Source organism: Hyperoodon ampullatus, assembly GCF_949752795.1.
Source record: "Hyperoodon ampullatus genome assembly, chromosome: 3".
Taxonomy (NCBI): Eukaryota; Metazoa; Chordata; class Mammalia; order Artiodactyla; family Ziphiidae; genus Hyperoodon; species Hyperoodon ampullatus.
In genome coordinates, this window is record NC_136916.1 from 19,520,156 (window position 1) to 19,534,074 (window position 13,919).

The 13,919-nt window shown below is 46.8% G+C and overlaps 1 protein-coding gene across 3 annotated transcripts in view; it reads right to left on the reverse strand.

The window, feature by feature from the left end:
* The window catches only part of CAMK1D (calcium/calmodulin dependent protein kinase ID), a gene marked incomplete at both ends in the record, with an annotated part of 415,512 nt that overhangs the window by 43,365 nt on the left and 358,228 nt on the right, over positions 1-13,919 (reverse strand). For all 3 annotated transcript variants that reach the window (XM_079699304.1, XM_079699306.1, XM_079699305.1), the window contains 2 exons: positions 8,763-8,889; positions 11,768-11,906. In XM_079699304.1, coding sequence (XP_079555430.1) covers positions 8,763-8,889; positions 11,768-11,906 — 266 coding nt within the window. The remainder of the gene's footprint in view (positions 1-8,762; positions 8,890-11,767; positions 11,907-13,919) is intronic.

The following is a 13,919-nucleotide window of genomic DNA, read 5'->3' on the forward strand; positions in this document are numbered from 1 at the left end:
AGTGGCCCCCGCTCGCTGCAACTAGAGAAAGCCCTCGCACAGAAACGAAGACCCAACACAGAAAAAATAAATAAATAAATAAATAAACTCCTACTCCCAACATCTAAAAAAAAAAAGCTTTCATGGTGGAGCAGAATCTTGGGAGGCAGTTTTGGGGGGACGCTGAGTCTACCATCTCCCCAGATTGCTGGCATTCTGATTAAAGGCAACCTTCCTTTCTGTCAACATTTGTGAGTATTGGTTTTGTAAGTGGTAAAAGCAGCAGGACCCGATTTGATGACTAATCAGTTCAGCACGCTTATTTGACGTACGAGAAACTGAGAACCCAAGAGTTTAAGGGAAGGGCTCAGGCCTTCCTTGCATCTAAGCAATGGTAGAGATAGAATCTCACAGTCAAGACCCACTGTTGTGACTGCTACCAACTACAGGCTCGGTGGCTCTGAGAACAGTCCCTCATCCCAACACGGAGCCCTGGTTCCTGGAACCCCTGGTTTCCAAGGTCTCATCCTAACCTCGAGCCCCTTATCAAGCTTAAAAATGCGATGGTCCCATGAATTAAAAGTATTCCTTTAATGGTGAAAAAATATGCTGAGAATGTTGAACCAACTGTTCTCCGTTTCCACTTAGAAGAGAACACAACGAAACTTGTTTGAACTATTTTAGACAAGTTAAGCCAGGGTTAGACCAAAGACTTCGGCAATGTCTCTGCAGGCAACTAAGCTGCGAGAAGAAACGGGAATGCCTCCTTCTTCACAGTTTAAGTAATATAACAATGAGCCACCTTCTAAAGAACCAAGATGTAGCTCTGCTTATAAACACAATGATGGATCAGACAGAAATGCACCTTCCTATTTTTGAGGAACATCCAATAATGGAAGAGTGGTTTCCAGTATGCACTCGAAATGGAATACAGCAAAGGGATGCATCATCACTCAAAAAGGCTCGATGAAAAAAGAAAGTCTCACGTAGCTCAAAGGCAAACATCACGAAGCAGTTAGGAGTCTTGCCACCCGGCACTACCCCAGCCTTCTTGCCCTTTTTAAAAGTGAAGTTTGCAATCCCTGAATAAGAAAGACTATTCTTTGGAAGAGCACAGGCTTGCCCTCCTCTGGTGAGGCACTCTGGCACTTAATCTAGAGACAAAGGTTCAAAGTTCTTTTAAAAGAGTTTAATTTTCCCACAGAATCTGAGAAATCACATCAGTGTGCAAATAGCAACATCGAGAAATAAAACAACAGGCTTTCTTCTACAGAACAGAAGTACATTTGTCATCTTGTAGTGTCTTATCAATTTACATGACTGAAATGGGTGCTTTCTGTGACTTACGGTTCCTATTTAGTGATTCAAGAGAGCCCGTCTGGATATTTGAATTAATGCAGTGGAGCAAGTTGCATAAATAATTTTACAAACTTTCTCAGCTCTGACTTTCATCTCTTATTGGCGATGCCAAGGGGAATGTTATATCTGACTCAATTAAATGGATTCTAAATCCAGGTCAATACCACATTAACAGTCACCATGTTACCCTGAGGAGCTGACTGCCACCAGACGGCCTTATCATTTCTCCTAAATTCTCTCCAAGAACTTATTTATGCATGCCCTCCCTCCCCAAGTGAGTCTGCTCATTTCCCACAGGCCCTACATACCAGAAGCCATTCATGATCTTGGACCTTTGTTCTCCTGCCTTGCCTGCATCCGTAAGCCCTTCCTCTTGGCCCGAGTTCCACCCTTCCTTCAAATCTTGCCTCCTCTGTGAGTTTTCCCTTGCTGGTTCTAGCCCTTACTGATCCGTCTCTCGCCTGTATTTTTGAGGCTGCTTCTGAACTATGTCAGTTACTTCATACTGCAGACATGATACCTTATATGGATCCGTATCACCCACTGGCCATACTGTATTGGAGGAGCCCCCGGTGTGGACAGAGCCCTAGGTGCCGCCTGCAGTAGGAACGCAATACACCTGATGGAGAGATGCCCGCCATCTCCTGTCATCAGTGACCTGACACTCAGCATGGGCCCTTGTTTCTTATATGGGGTGTGTAAGGACCAGGCAGCTGCTAAGGGTCAAGGGTGAAGTTCAAAAGGCTCAGATTTCTTTGCTTTCTCCCAAGGTACCTTGTGCCTTGGGATACTTAGGATAAACAGCCCTTTTCCCATTATTTCTTCCTTATTAGAGAACTCATTTAAATTGAAGTAGTAACTTGATGTTGGTGAAACTAACTATTCAGCTGAAGAGTCATTTAGGTAATAACTTGACACAACAACAAAACAACTGCACTCACCAATGGAAACCCACACTACCTAGAAGGAATCTGAACTAAAGCTGACAGCCGTCCTCTGCTCCCAGCTTGGGCTCTTGGGACGTGTAGCCCCCAAGACGGGCAGCAGAGAACAGTACTCCCTCCCTTCTCTCCCGTAGATGCCTAATGGCTCTGCCCTGTTCAAATGAAAAACTGCCCGGCAAAAAGGAGGCCGTGGCTTCTGTGTCCAAGGTCCCAAAGAGTGTCCCCATCAGACTGCTGGGGGGTGGGGTGGGCAGGTGGACGGGGCTGTGTCCAGCCCCAGGCTGACAGCACCCTGGGGTCCTCTGATGAAGACCTGTTTCATCTTCTCTGCAGCATTACTCTGACTACCAGGCTCCCACAGAAATAATTAATTGTTCAATTAATCTATAATTTAAGGTTCCCCAAACCAGTGGTTCCCACTCAGTCTTTATCGTACCTGACTTGGTAGCCGCAACTGACACAAGGCACTTCATCTTCCTTGAAGTACTGTCCAGATGCCACACACTCCCCTGGTTCTCTTCCTACTTCACTCACTGTCCCTTCTCTGTCCCTCTGAGTCCCCGGGACTCAGCCCTGGGACCTTTCCTCTCCTCCATCTACACCCACCCCCCACTTGATGATTCCATCCAGGTTCATGGCTGTACAATGCATCAGAGGGGACTTCCCTGGAGGTCCAGTGGTTAGGACCTTGTGCTTCCGCTGCAGGGGGCATGGGTTCGATATCCCTGGTCGGGGAACTAATATCCCACATGCCGCGTGGGGAGGCCAAACAAAAACAAAACCCCCCAAACAACAACCAAAAAAAACAAATAAAATGCACCAGCGGCTATCAGTTCCCAAATACCGTCCATCTCCACAGCTCATGGATCCATATTTGAGATGTGCCTTCTCACTAAACTTCATTTGCAGCCCCCCAATCAATCCCTGGGATGCTTCTGTGGTCGTTTGTAGACCTGCCCAGAGTGGGCAGGGGGTCACCCGAGTGCTCACTCCCAGCCGAGGGTGACCACCGCAATGCTCTGCCCTCTTGTGTTGTCTCTCACAGTGACAAGAACTATAGCTTTCATGGTCCAGTTAGTGCCACATTTTCCCATACTTTTGTGCATTCTGTTGATTTCACTATTCAAAACGGCCCCCAGGGCTTCCCTGGTGGCGCAGTGGTTGGGAGTCCGCCTGCCGATGCAGGGGACATGGGTTCGCGCCCCGGTCCGGGAAGATCCCACATGCCGCGGAACGGCTGGGCCCGTGAGCCATGGCCGCTGAGCCTGCGCGTCTGGAGCCTGTGCTCCGCAACGGGAGAGGCCACAACAGTGAGAGGCCTGCGTACCACACACACAAAAAAAAACGGCCCCCAGGTGTCAGTGCCGAGGTGCTGTCCAGCGCTCCCAAGCACAAGAAGGCTGTGCGCCTTACGGAGAAAACGCATGTTCGATAAGCTTCATTTAGGTGTGAGTTACAGTGTTGTCGGCCCGAGCTCAACGGTAGTGAATCAGCAACAATATTAAATAAAGTGTCACTGGACAGAGATACACATATAACAAGGTCAAATATCGACCAGCCGATGACAGTGCTGGGACTAGAGACCCACAAGAACCCAGCCCTGTATTTCCCCTGGGAGCGGGGCTCAGGGTCTGCCCATTCAGTGCTCACAGTGACTTTATAGGACAAAACTGCTGTGCAAAACGAGAGTCTCCCCTCAAGGCCTGACTCCTATTCCAGCTGCCTTCCTGACCTCACAGACGTTATCAAATCCAAACCTGAACCCCTGGTGATATTTCTGCAACGTTCCCCCTTACCACATCTTAATTAAAGGCAACTGCACCCTTCCAAGGACTCAGGCCAAAACCCTTGGAATGACCCTTGACGTGTCTCTCTTTCAAACCCTACTTCTGGGTTTTCAGAAAATCTTGATGACATCACCTGAACGTCATATTCGCAATCTGACAGCGTCTCATCGCTTCCACTCTGCCAACCTGACCCAGCCCCGACCATTTCTTGCCTGGACGACTCCAGAGCCTTCTAACTGGTCTCCTTCCTTCCACCCTGGCCCTGTCCCCCCCCTGCCACCTCTCCTTATCCCAGCCTGTCCCCCACAGGGATCTTGGTGAAAGTTCGATCATGTCACCCATTACCTCAGATCCCTCCAACGGCTTCCAGCCATCCGTGGTCTTGACAGTGACTTCTAAGTCCTGGTCTGCACATGCCCTACCCACTGCTTCTCTGACTTGCTCCTTTCTCACCCTGCTCCTGTTGCTCCTCTCACACTCCTGCCCCAGGGCCTTTGAACCATCCTTGGAATGCTCTTCCTCCCAATAACGGCATGGCTGGCTCCTTCACTGCAATCATATCTTTACCCCACTGTCATCTTCTTAGTGAGGGCTGCCTTGATCAGTGTAGTTAAAATTACAACCCCCTAAATCTAAGAAAAAAAAAATGTCATGAAGAACCTAGGGGTAAGATGGGAATAAAGACACAGACCTACTAGAGAATGGAGTTGAGAACACGGGGAGGGGGAAGGGTAAGCTGTGACAAAGTGAGAGAGTGGCATGGACATATATACACTACCAAACGTAAGGTAGATAGATAGTGGGAAGCAGCCGCATAGCACAGGGAGATCAGCTCGGTGCTCTGTGACCACCTGGAGGGGTGGGATAGGGAGGGAGGGAGGGAGACGCAGGAGGGAGGAGATATGGGGATGTATGTATATGTATAGCTGATTCACTTTGTTATAAAGCAGAAACTAACACACCATTGTAAAGCAATTATACTCCAATAAAGATGTAAAAAAAAAAAATTACAACCCCCTACACACACATACACAGACACAGACACACACACACGCTTCCTACTGTCTTTCCTGCTTTATTTTTCTGCATAGCACTCATATCCATCTAAGATACTAATTAATATATTTAGCTGTTTGCTTATAGCCCGTTTCCCTCTCACTCAGATGTAAGTACTACGAGGTTGAGGATTTTTATCTGTTGTTTTTTCTTTCTACTGATGCATTCCCAGTGCCTAGCACAGAAGGTAGGCACTAAATAAATAATTCTTGAATGAGGCATAATGTAGCACTTACCATACATTATTCAATTTACCTGTTAGCCCTCTGTCTCTCACAAGACTGTGAACATTTTGAGGTCAGAGGCTCTATCTAATTCGTATTTGTATTCCTAACACCAAACTACTGTGCATGACACATAACAGGAATTCAGTAAACACACACTGAATGAAGAGAAGGGGAGCAGAGAAATAAAAAATCGCTCGTGTTTATGAAGCTTAGGTTTTTATTGAATTCAACAAGCATCTGTGCAAAGATGAGCAAGCCAGAGCCCCTGCTCTAGTGGAGAGGGGGAGAGACACGGATAAATATGGAAGCTGATGCAATGTTGTAAGAGCCATGATGAGAAAAGGAAAAGAACCAGGATGACAAAGGAGAGGATGGATGTTGGGAAAGCAGTCAAAAGAGGGTCATGTAGGGCTTCCCTGGTGGTGCAGTGGCTAAGAATCTGCCTGCCAATGCAGGGGACATGGGTTCGAGCCCTGGTCCGGGAAGCTCCCACATGCCGTGGAGCAACTAAGCCCGTGCGCCACAACTACCGAGCCTGTGCTCTAGAGCTCATGAGCCACAACTATTGAGCCTGCGTGCCACAACTACTGAGCCCATGTGCCACAACTACTGAAGCCCGCATGCCTAGAGCCCATGCTCTGCGACAAGAGAAGCCACGACAACGAGAAGCCCGTGCCCCACAATGAAGAGTAGTCCCCGCTCGCCGTGACTAGAGAAAGCCTGCGCACAGCAACGAAGACCCCACACAGCCAAAAATAAAAGCAAATAAATACATTTAAAAAAAAACAAAAAGAGGGTCATGTAAGCTGGGCTTTGATGGCCGAATAGGAGCTTGCCATGCAGACTGTTGGGGAGAAACAGACTAAGCTCAGCTGCTCACTGCCCAAGGCATGTCTACATAGACATAAGCTCCCCAGTGTTGCCCCTTTCTTACTCTAAAAGGTCCCCCAAGAATCTTGGTGCTCAATAAATGTGAACAAACAGAATTGCTATATTCCCATAGTCCTCCTTTCCCCCTTCTTCACTCCAAGGAAACTCTGTATCTGACAACAGAATTACCTGATGGCTCCACTTGCCACCATTTAGGGTAAAAGAGCAAAGGCCACATCCAAACATCAGTCCCGGTTCCCAGACTCATCAGCGACTGACATCTAAACACAACCAGACCACTAGGATGGCAGCCACTTAGAAACCCAGAGAAACTGCCATTCCACAAGCTCTGTCAAAATGTAAAAAAGCGAAAATCAATTTAGAAAGTGCTAGAGCTTTCCAACATCAGAGCCAAATATGAGAACAGTATGATGCATATGTAAATATGCACATTCTTTGTCAGAGCCCACATCCTGAAGCAGGAGCTGGGCGGCTACAGCATCCTCGGCTTCCTCGCCCGGCGTGGCCTGGGCAGCAGCCCCTGCGGAACAGAGCAAAGCCATTCCAGCCAGGAGACTGGACCCCATGACCTCATAGGCCCGTCCATTTTCTGATGCCTATGACTCACCACGGTTGGAACCGGCTTTTTTCCTCCCTGTCTTTTAAGAGAAGTGAGAATAAGCTGGTCTCATTCATTTTTATTTGCCGCTTGCCTGGTGGCTTGGACTGAACTGGAGAAATTCCACACACACACACATCACACACACACCGCACACGCTCACATTTCCACCCACGGCCCCCACCTCAGGGCATACACATGTGTCTACACGTGCATCTTGCACCACAGCTGCTGATGCAAGTCCTCCTGATGGAGTTCAAGCTCTTCCTGAAACCGTGACTTTTCTATCCTAGAACGGGGACTGCTCACCCTGCCATGCGTCTCCATCAGATGTGCTGGCTTTGCAAACGTGATCAGAACCATCTCCCCTTCTGCATCTAGTGCATACACACAACCCAGGGACAAAATTCCTGGGTACTGTGACAGTCAAGAGCTAACAGGTACTGACAACATCTTTTCCTCCCCTCCCAGATTTATACCATCTTGATCTCCTCCTAAATCTGTGGCTTCCTTCCCTTCCCCTCACTTTAGTCTCTATTCCCCTCAAGTCTGTTCTTTTCTCCTGAGTTCCTTTAAAAGTGCAACAGCTGTGACATTAACAGTGATGACTTAACGCCCATTATCCTGCAAGCACTTGAAGGGCCCTGAAGTGCCTCCGAGGTCTTTCGAAGTTTCCGACCATGCTCTGGGCCCCAGACCCGTTTAGCATGAGGCCTGCTTCCCTCAGCCTGCCTGGGAAGGTCACGTGGTTGTATCCCCAAACAAACAGGAATGACACTGGTCATATAACATCACCTCCTCTCCTTCAGGGCAGGCTTACTGTTCTCATTAAGAAAAGCCATCACGGTTTGTATGATGAGAATTCAGCCTTGGTCTCCATTTTCTCAAAGTCTCTTCCAATCCCAGTTCTTCCTGCTCTTAGACCTTCCTAGCTTGTACTCACTCTCTCCCCAGCACAAGCTGATGCCTCTACCTGGAACTCTGTCCCCTGACTTTCTCATGGTTGGGGCTGCTTCTCGTCATGAAGGCTAATGCCTGAGTCTCCTCCTGTCCCCTTAACTATCCCAACCCCTCTTCACACCTGTCATTCTATCATACACTCCCGTTTTGTCTTCTTCATAGCATGTAAGATCTGAAACACCCCTGTTCACCTGTTTCTTTTCTGCCTGTCTCTCCCAACTAAAAGGTCAGCTCCATGAGGGCAGGTGTTCCGTCTCATTCACTGTCTTCACCCCAGTGCCTAGAACAGCATCTGGTACATAGCAGGCACTTGCTGGATGAACGAATACAGTCATGTAAATGGAAGCCTCAATAACTTCGTACACAGTTCTGATGACCTTTCTCCGGGCCCCCAGAAGATGGAAGTTGAGTCTCAGTATGTGTTCAGATCTGCCATAGCATTTTCTGCATTCTGAGTGTCAGGGACAAAGGATCTCTGGGGTTCTGATTTTAGAAAAAACTTTAATTCTTGGCTTCTCCAGGACAGATCAGGATTGGCTAATTAAAGAGAGTGACTTGGTCAAGGTTTGAATCAGATTCCTCCTATCAATATTTTCTATGTGTTTCTATCTCAACATTTTGTTTTATGTGTGTTTGTACCTTATTGTCATCCCACATGTCACTGTAAATCATTTAAAAACATAGATACACATGACATGTTTCTGGTCTTAGAACCTGGGAATTCACCCAAATCAATTCCTGGCCTCCACACAGGCCCACACCCAAATCAAACGGAATTTCCACCCAACTATTAAAAGGTTTCAGGGGAAATCACTTCCCTTCAAACTCATTCCAGTGTCTCTCAATCTTTTTATTCCTCCCTCAAGGGAAATGAAGGCAGCTGTGATCACGTGCCAGGCTCAAATGCTTAAGACAAGCGATCAGGTTGACAAGTGGGAAAACACACATCCGCAGTCCTTACCGACATAGCCTGGGGTCCCACAGGCTGTGGACATCACGTCTCCTTTGCCCTCCATTTTGGACAATCCAAAGTCACTGATCATGATTTTGGACTCCTCATCCTGACTGTAGTACAACAGGTTCTCAGGCTAAAAAGAAATGTAAAAAAAAAAAAAAAAAAAAAAAAATTACAATCTGTTTTAAAAGCTGGGTTAATTGTGGGAGCCTCACCAAACCACCAAAACTTAATGACAGTGGAAGAACAGACTTGACCTTTAGACACAGTAAATGCCTTAAGAAAAGCAGTGTTTAGTGAAAACAATGCAGGGAGCCTTATATAGTACTGGGCATTTACAGATTTTCAATAAACGTGAGTCCCTTTCCCTTATTAGTATTTTCTCTACTTAAGAACAATGGGGGGCTTCCCTGGTGGCGCAGAGGTTGAGAGTCCGCCTGCCGATGCAGGGGACACGGGTTCGTGCCCCGCTCTGGGAAGATCCCATGTGCCACGGAGCGGCTGGGCCCGTGAGCCATGGCCGCTGAGCCTGAGCGTCCGGAGCCTGTGCTCTGCAGCGGAAGAGGCCACAACAGTGAGAGGCCCGTGTACCACAAAAAAAAAAAAAAAAAAAAGAACAATGAACCATATATTGAGGCAACTAGAAAGCAGATGCCTCTCAGACTTGTCAATTCATTTCTTGGGTTAGGGGCACGGAGATTCCCAGAAAGAAAACTGTCTTTGCAGGTGCTATTCGGTTTCTTTTTTCTGACCCTTGTCAGCAACCTGTCTCCAACCTAAGGGTCTCTCTCCCCGCCCTAAGGGACGTGCCGTGTCCATAGCTTGGGCACATGCACTGCACTTCCCCCTTTCCTGGGCCAGCTGATATCCGAGTGTTCCGCTCCCTGGGAAACAGGGATAGGTCATCACGGAATGAATCGGAGGTGGAAGATATAGAGCTTTCTAGCCATGTGTCCTTAAAAGCTCTGTTTCTGTAGAAGATGGGTCAAGATGATTCCTCATTTGCTTCCCTGACTGTAAAATGTCACAGCTCAGGCAGCAGTAATGCACGACATGCAGCAAAGGTTCGATTACAGCTCCCGTTTCCACTCTAAGTCTGTATATCAGTGGCACCTCCGTGGTGTCTACATGGGAGGGGCTTAAGGATGGCAATCCTGGGGTAAACCAGGAGATAGCAAAGTTTCGTTTGTATGACATCTTGTGGAAAATTGGGGAATCTGGTTGTTTCTGGCAAAAAATGGGGGCGGGGCTTATGGAGATGGAGGGAGATGTTGAGCAAGCATCCCCCCACCCTTGCTGTCTCTCACAGTGATTTTCCATCCATGACCCCTCACTCTGCTCAACGGCTATACATCCCCATGTGTCCTTGCCACATGTGCAGTGGAGCCCAATTCTCTCCCCTAATGCAATGCCCCTCTTGCAGGAGTCTTGAATAAAGCCTCCCTTACCATTTTCTAAGGGGGAAATAAACATTGCCCATCTAGGAAATGGCTTACCTGCTTAGAAATGATTTCTAGTAAGTACACCACATCACATCTCTACAGTCACTAAACTAACTTGTTCAGGAAGAGCTAGCTGCCTGCTGTGGCCCGGAAGCACAGAACCGGCATTTGGTGAGGGCACAAGAGAGCAGAGAAGGCACGGCTGCCTGGCACAGAGGCGCCAGGTCACCTTACCTAGCCCTTACCTGGCCCTCTGAAGGACCTGCAAGTCCTGAAGATGAACTACTTGTGCTCACAGCCCATTTCACCCATCAGGAGGCCAGCAAAGGCTGTAAGAAGTCCATCAACGTCCTCAAATACCCTTGTCCAGAAGTTCTCCAAGTGTGGTTCCCAGGCCAACATCAGCATCACCTGTAAACCCCTTAGAAATGCAAGTTCCCGGGCCCTGATTCAGACCTGCAGGATCAGAACCTCTGGGGTAGAGCCAGCAATCTGTGTTTTTACAAGCCATCCAGACAATTCTGATGTAAGCTAACATTTGGGAGCCACTACCCTAGTCAGTGGAAAATGATTAACATGGAGAAAAGAAAACACTTCACAGTGAATTCCTATGAAAGGAAAAGCCACACCATTTTATACCTTGACAGCCAGTACCAGATAACGGCCAGATGTTAACATTCTGTTTCAACACATGTTTACCATTTATTCCTTAAATTGATTTAGATTGCCCGTAGTTGTGTATAGCATGGCTTCAGTACAATATAATCCCTGTGTTTCTGATAGGAGTGGTGAGTATGTGTGCTGGGGTGAGATTTCTATCTTGACTGCTGCCATGAGTTCTGGGGGCTGGACCTATAACTGCTGTAGAATGAAGCCACTTTATAGCCTCGGGTCAACAGCACAGATTTTTTTCTGTTCCTCAAGTTGATATGTTCGATACCTACCCTTGGTACTATGATACCTACCCTTCGGCATCCACAGAGACCCTTGGGCCAAGGTGACCAAGGCCCAGATCCTTCAATGCTATTGGTGAAGGGTGAGTATTTCAAAACCTCATAGGGATGGAACCAACAGGACATTGGGAGAAGGCTGTAACTGTATGTCATTTAACCCATGTTTCTGGATAACCTTTTATTTCCTTTCTCCCTCACCTCACACCCTCTATCTACGGCTCCCTTTCTTTCATATGGTGGGTTGCACTGAAACAGGGCTGGAATTGGGAAAAGACTGGAGAACTGCACTGGGCAATCTTCATGGCATCCATGTCTTGAACAAAATTACCCTTTAGATAAGCCTGAAGCAATACACAGCCTACCTCCCCATGGCCCTTTGGCTGTATAGTGGTTATTAAATGTCCCAAACAATGGCCAGCCCCATTGATCTTCATCATCTTTCAATCTACTTCTGGGTCCCAAAGACCCTGACAACTAAGAGTACACAAAGCCCACCATTCATTCCACCCATACCTACATCAAGGCAACCTCATCCCTCCTCTGGAGCCAATCTGCTCCGACAGGTGCACTGTGGGTTGGAAAGCAACTGGAGGGTGTTGCTAAGCGACAGCCTCACCTTGAGGTCCCTGTGGACAATGCCCATTCTATGGAGATAGTAGACAGCATCCAAGACCTGGCGGATCAGAGTGCTGGCATCTTTCTCTGTGTAAAATCCCTTCTCCACTATCCGGTCAAACAGCTCTCCACCAGATACACTGTTAAAAAAAAAAAAAAAAGAGAGAGAGAGAACAAATCAGTATAAGTTAAAAAAGACGTGTTAAATTTTTCCGTGAAAACTACCAATAAGACCTTTCAATATGGTGAAAGACCCAGACTTTATTTCAAACATTAATCCATCTTCAGATTTAAATGTTGCCCCCTTATTCCCCAGAAGCTATAGCAGGGCAGTGTTTCTATGTCATGATGGTACAGATGGTCCAGGATGAAATAAAGTAAATAAAAATAAACCAGGATCCATGGACTAGCCAGGCCTGAGACGTTTCTCTTGGCCTTTGCCTCCATCCTGCTGGGACAGCATTAACTCAGAATAACCTTCCAGAATATCATCATCATCGGTTATAGGGCGACGACACTGGATAAGATGCCTCCTTTGCCTGCGAGTATAGCCTTAAAGGCTTGGACGATGGGAGGGGTGCTGTGGGCAAAGCAGGAAGCAGCCAACAGGACGTCCGGGTTCTTGACCCAGTGCTGCTCCTAAGATGCTGAGAGGATGGGCACTCCTGGAACCTATGCACCTCAGTCTTTTTATCTGTAAAATGAGGTAGTTAATCTAGTCAACCACTCCCTGAGAGGCATCAGAGCCTCAAAGCCACTTGTGATTTACAAAAAGAGGTAGAAGAACAACACTCCATTACATCGTTTTACTTTGGCTTTTGTTGAGAATATTTCATTTCAATTTCTTTGAATTTCAGATTGCATTACCATTTTTTTTTTGTATTTATCAAAAGGGGACCTAGGTTGCTAAAGGTTAAAAAGCCGTGGTGGACAGAGACCCTTTCAGCATTGAGATTTGATGTTGCTCTGAGTTGAACAAAGTAACAGAACTGTAAAATCCTGAATAGAAACAATTCAGCTGATACCTTTGCCTTCAAATTCTTGGAGTACAGACTTCTCTAAGAAAAACAATGCTTTGGGCAAACAATTAAGCCATCCCTTGAAATTAGCTTCAAGGGATATATCAGCACTATTTTAATAAAAGAGAAAAAATTTTTCCAAAAACAAAATGAAAAAGGTTTATGTGAAATATTAAGATCATAAAAGTTTCACAAACAACTTTTACATCTTTAAAAGACAGGCCCCAGCAGTAACACACACACATACACTAACATACAAAGCTATGATTCATTTTCTTCAAGTCAAGGCAATTAATGTTCAATAACTGAGCCACTGAAATGTTCTTTTAAAAAAAACTAATAAAACACAATTGCAGCTATAAAAGCCCTATGTATTAGAGTCTTTCCCATTACATATAATCATTCCAAGCCATACTGCATTTGCATAATGTCTCATTTCCAAAGCAAACTGAGCAATCTAGATAAAAGAAGAAGGATGCTCAGGAGAAATAAAAAGCAATTCAAAGAGTGAAAAGAAATACAAACAGGGGAGCAACTACATCCTGATGACCATGTTGTCTATATTAACCATCCTTAGGTAAGCCCAGATCCCAAAACATTCCCTCTCAGCAACTCACATCAAGTTCTCGCCACTCTTCATTTTTCTGGAACCTTCTTCCAATGATTTCAATGGAAGAACTTTGCAGAGCTTGAAGATGTATTACAGAAGATGCACAGTTGACAGGGGTAGGGAGAACCTGCGTGCATTCACTTGGAGGCATTCACTTCACTAAATCATTTATTCAATCATTCATTCCACGTGTACTGGGCGCCCATTAGGTGCCAGCCACCCTGTGCAGCTGGTGCCAATCAAGGCGGCATTAGCTGCGCCGGAGGAAAACCCTGTCTTGATTGTGCCCCTCCTCATTCCCTACATCAGCCCACCTTCAATAATGGCACTGCTTACTAGTGTTCCAGTGCTTTCTTACCGCTGGGCTGCCTGCTACTCACACCCTCTGCAAGGTGCTGGAAGCCCTCGAGCAACAATGCTCACCCCTGGGACTTCCCTGGTGGTCTAGCAGTTACGACTCCGCATTCCCAATGCAGGAGCAATCCCTGGTACATCCCTGGTCAGGGAACTAGATCCTGCATGCC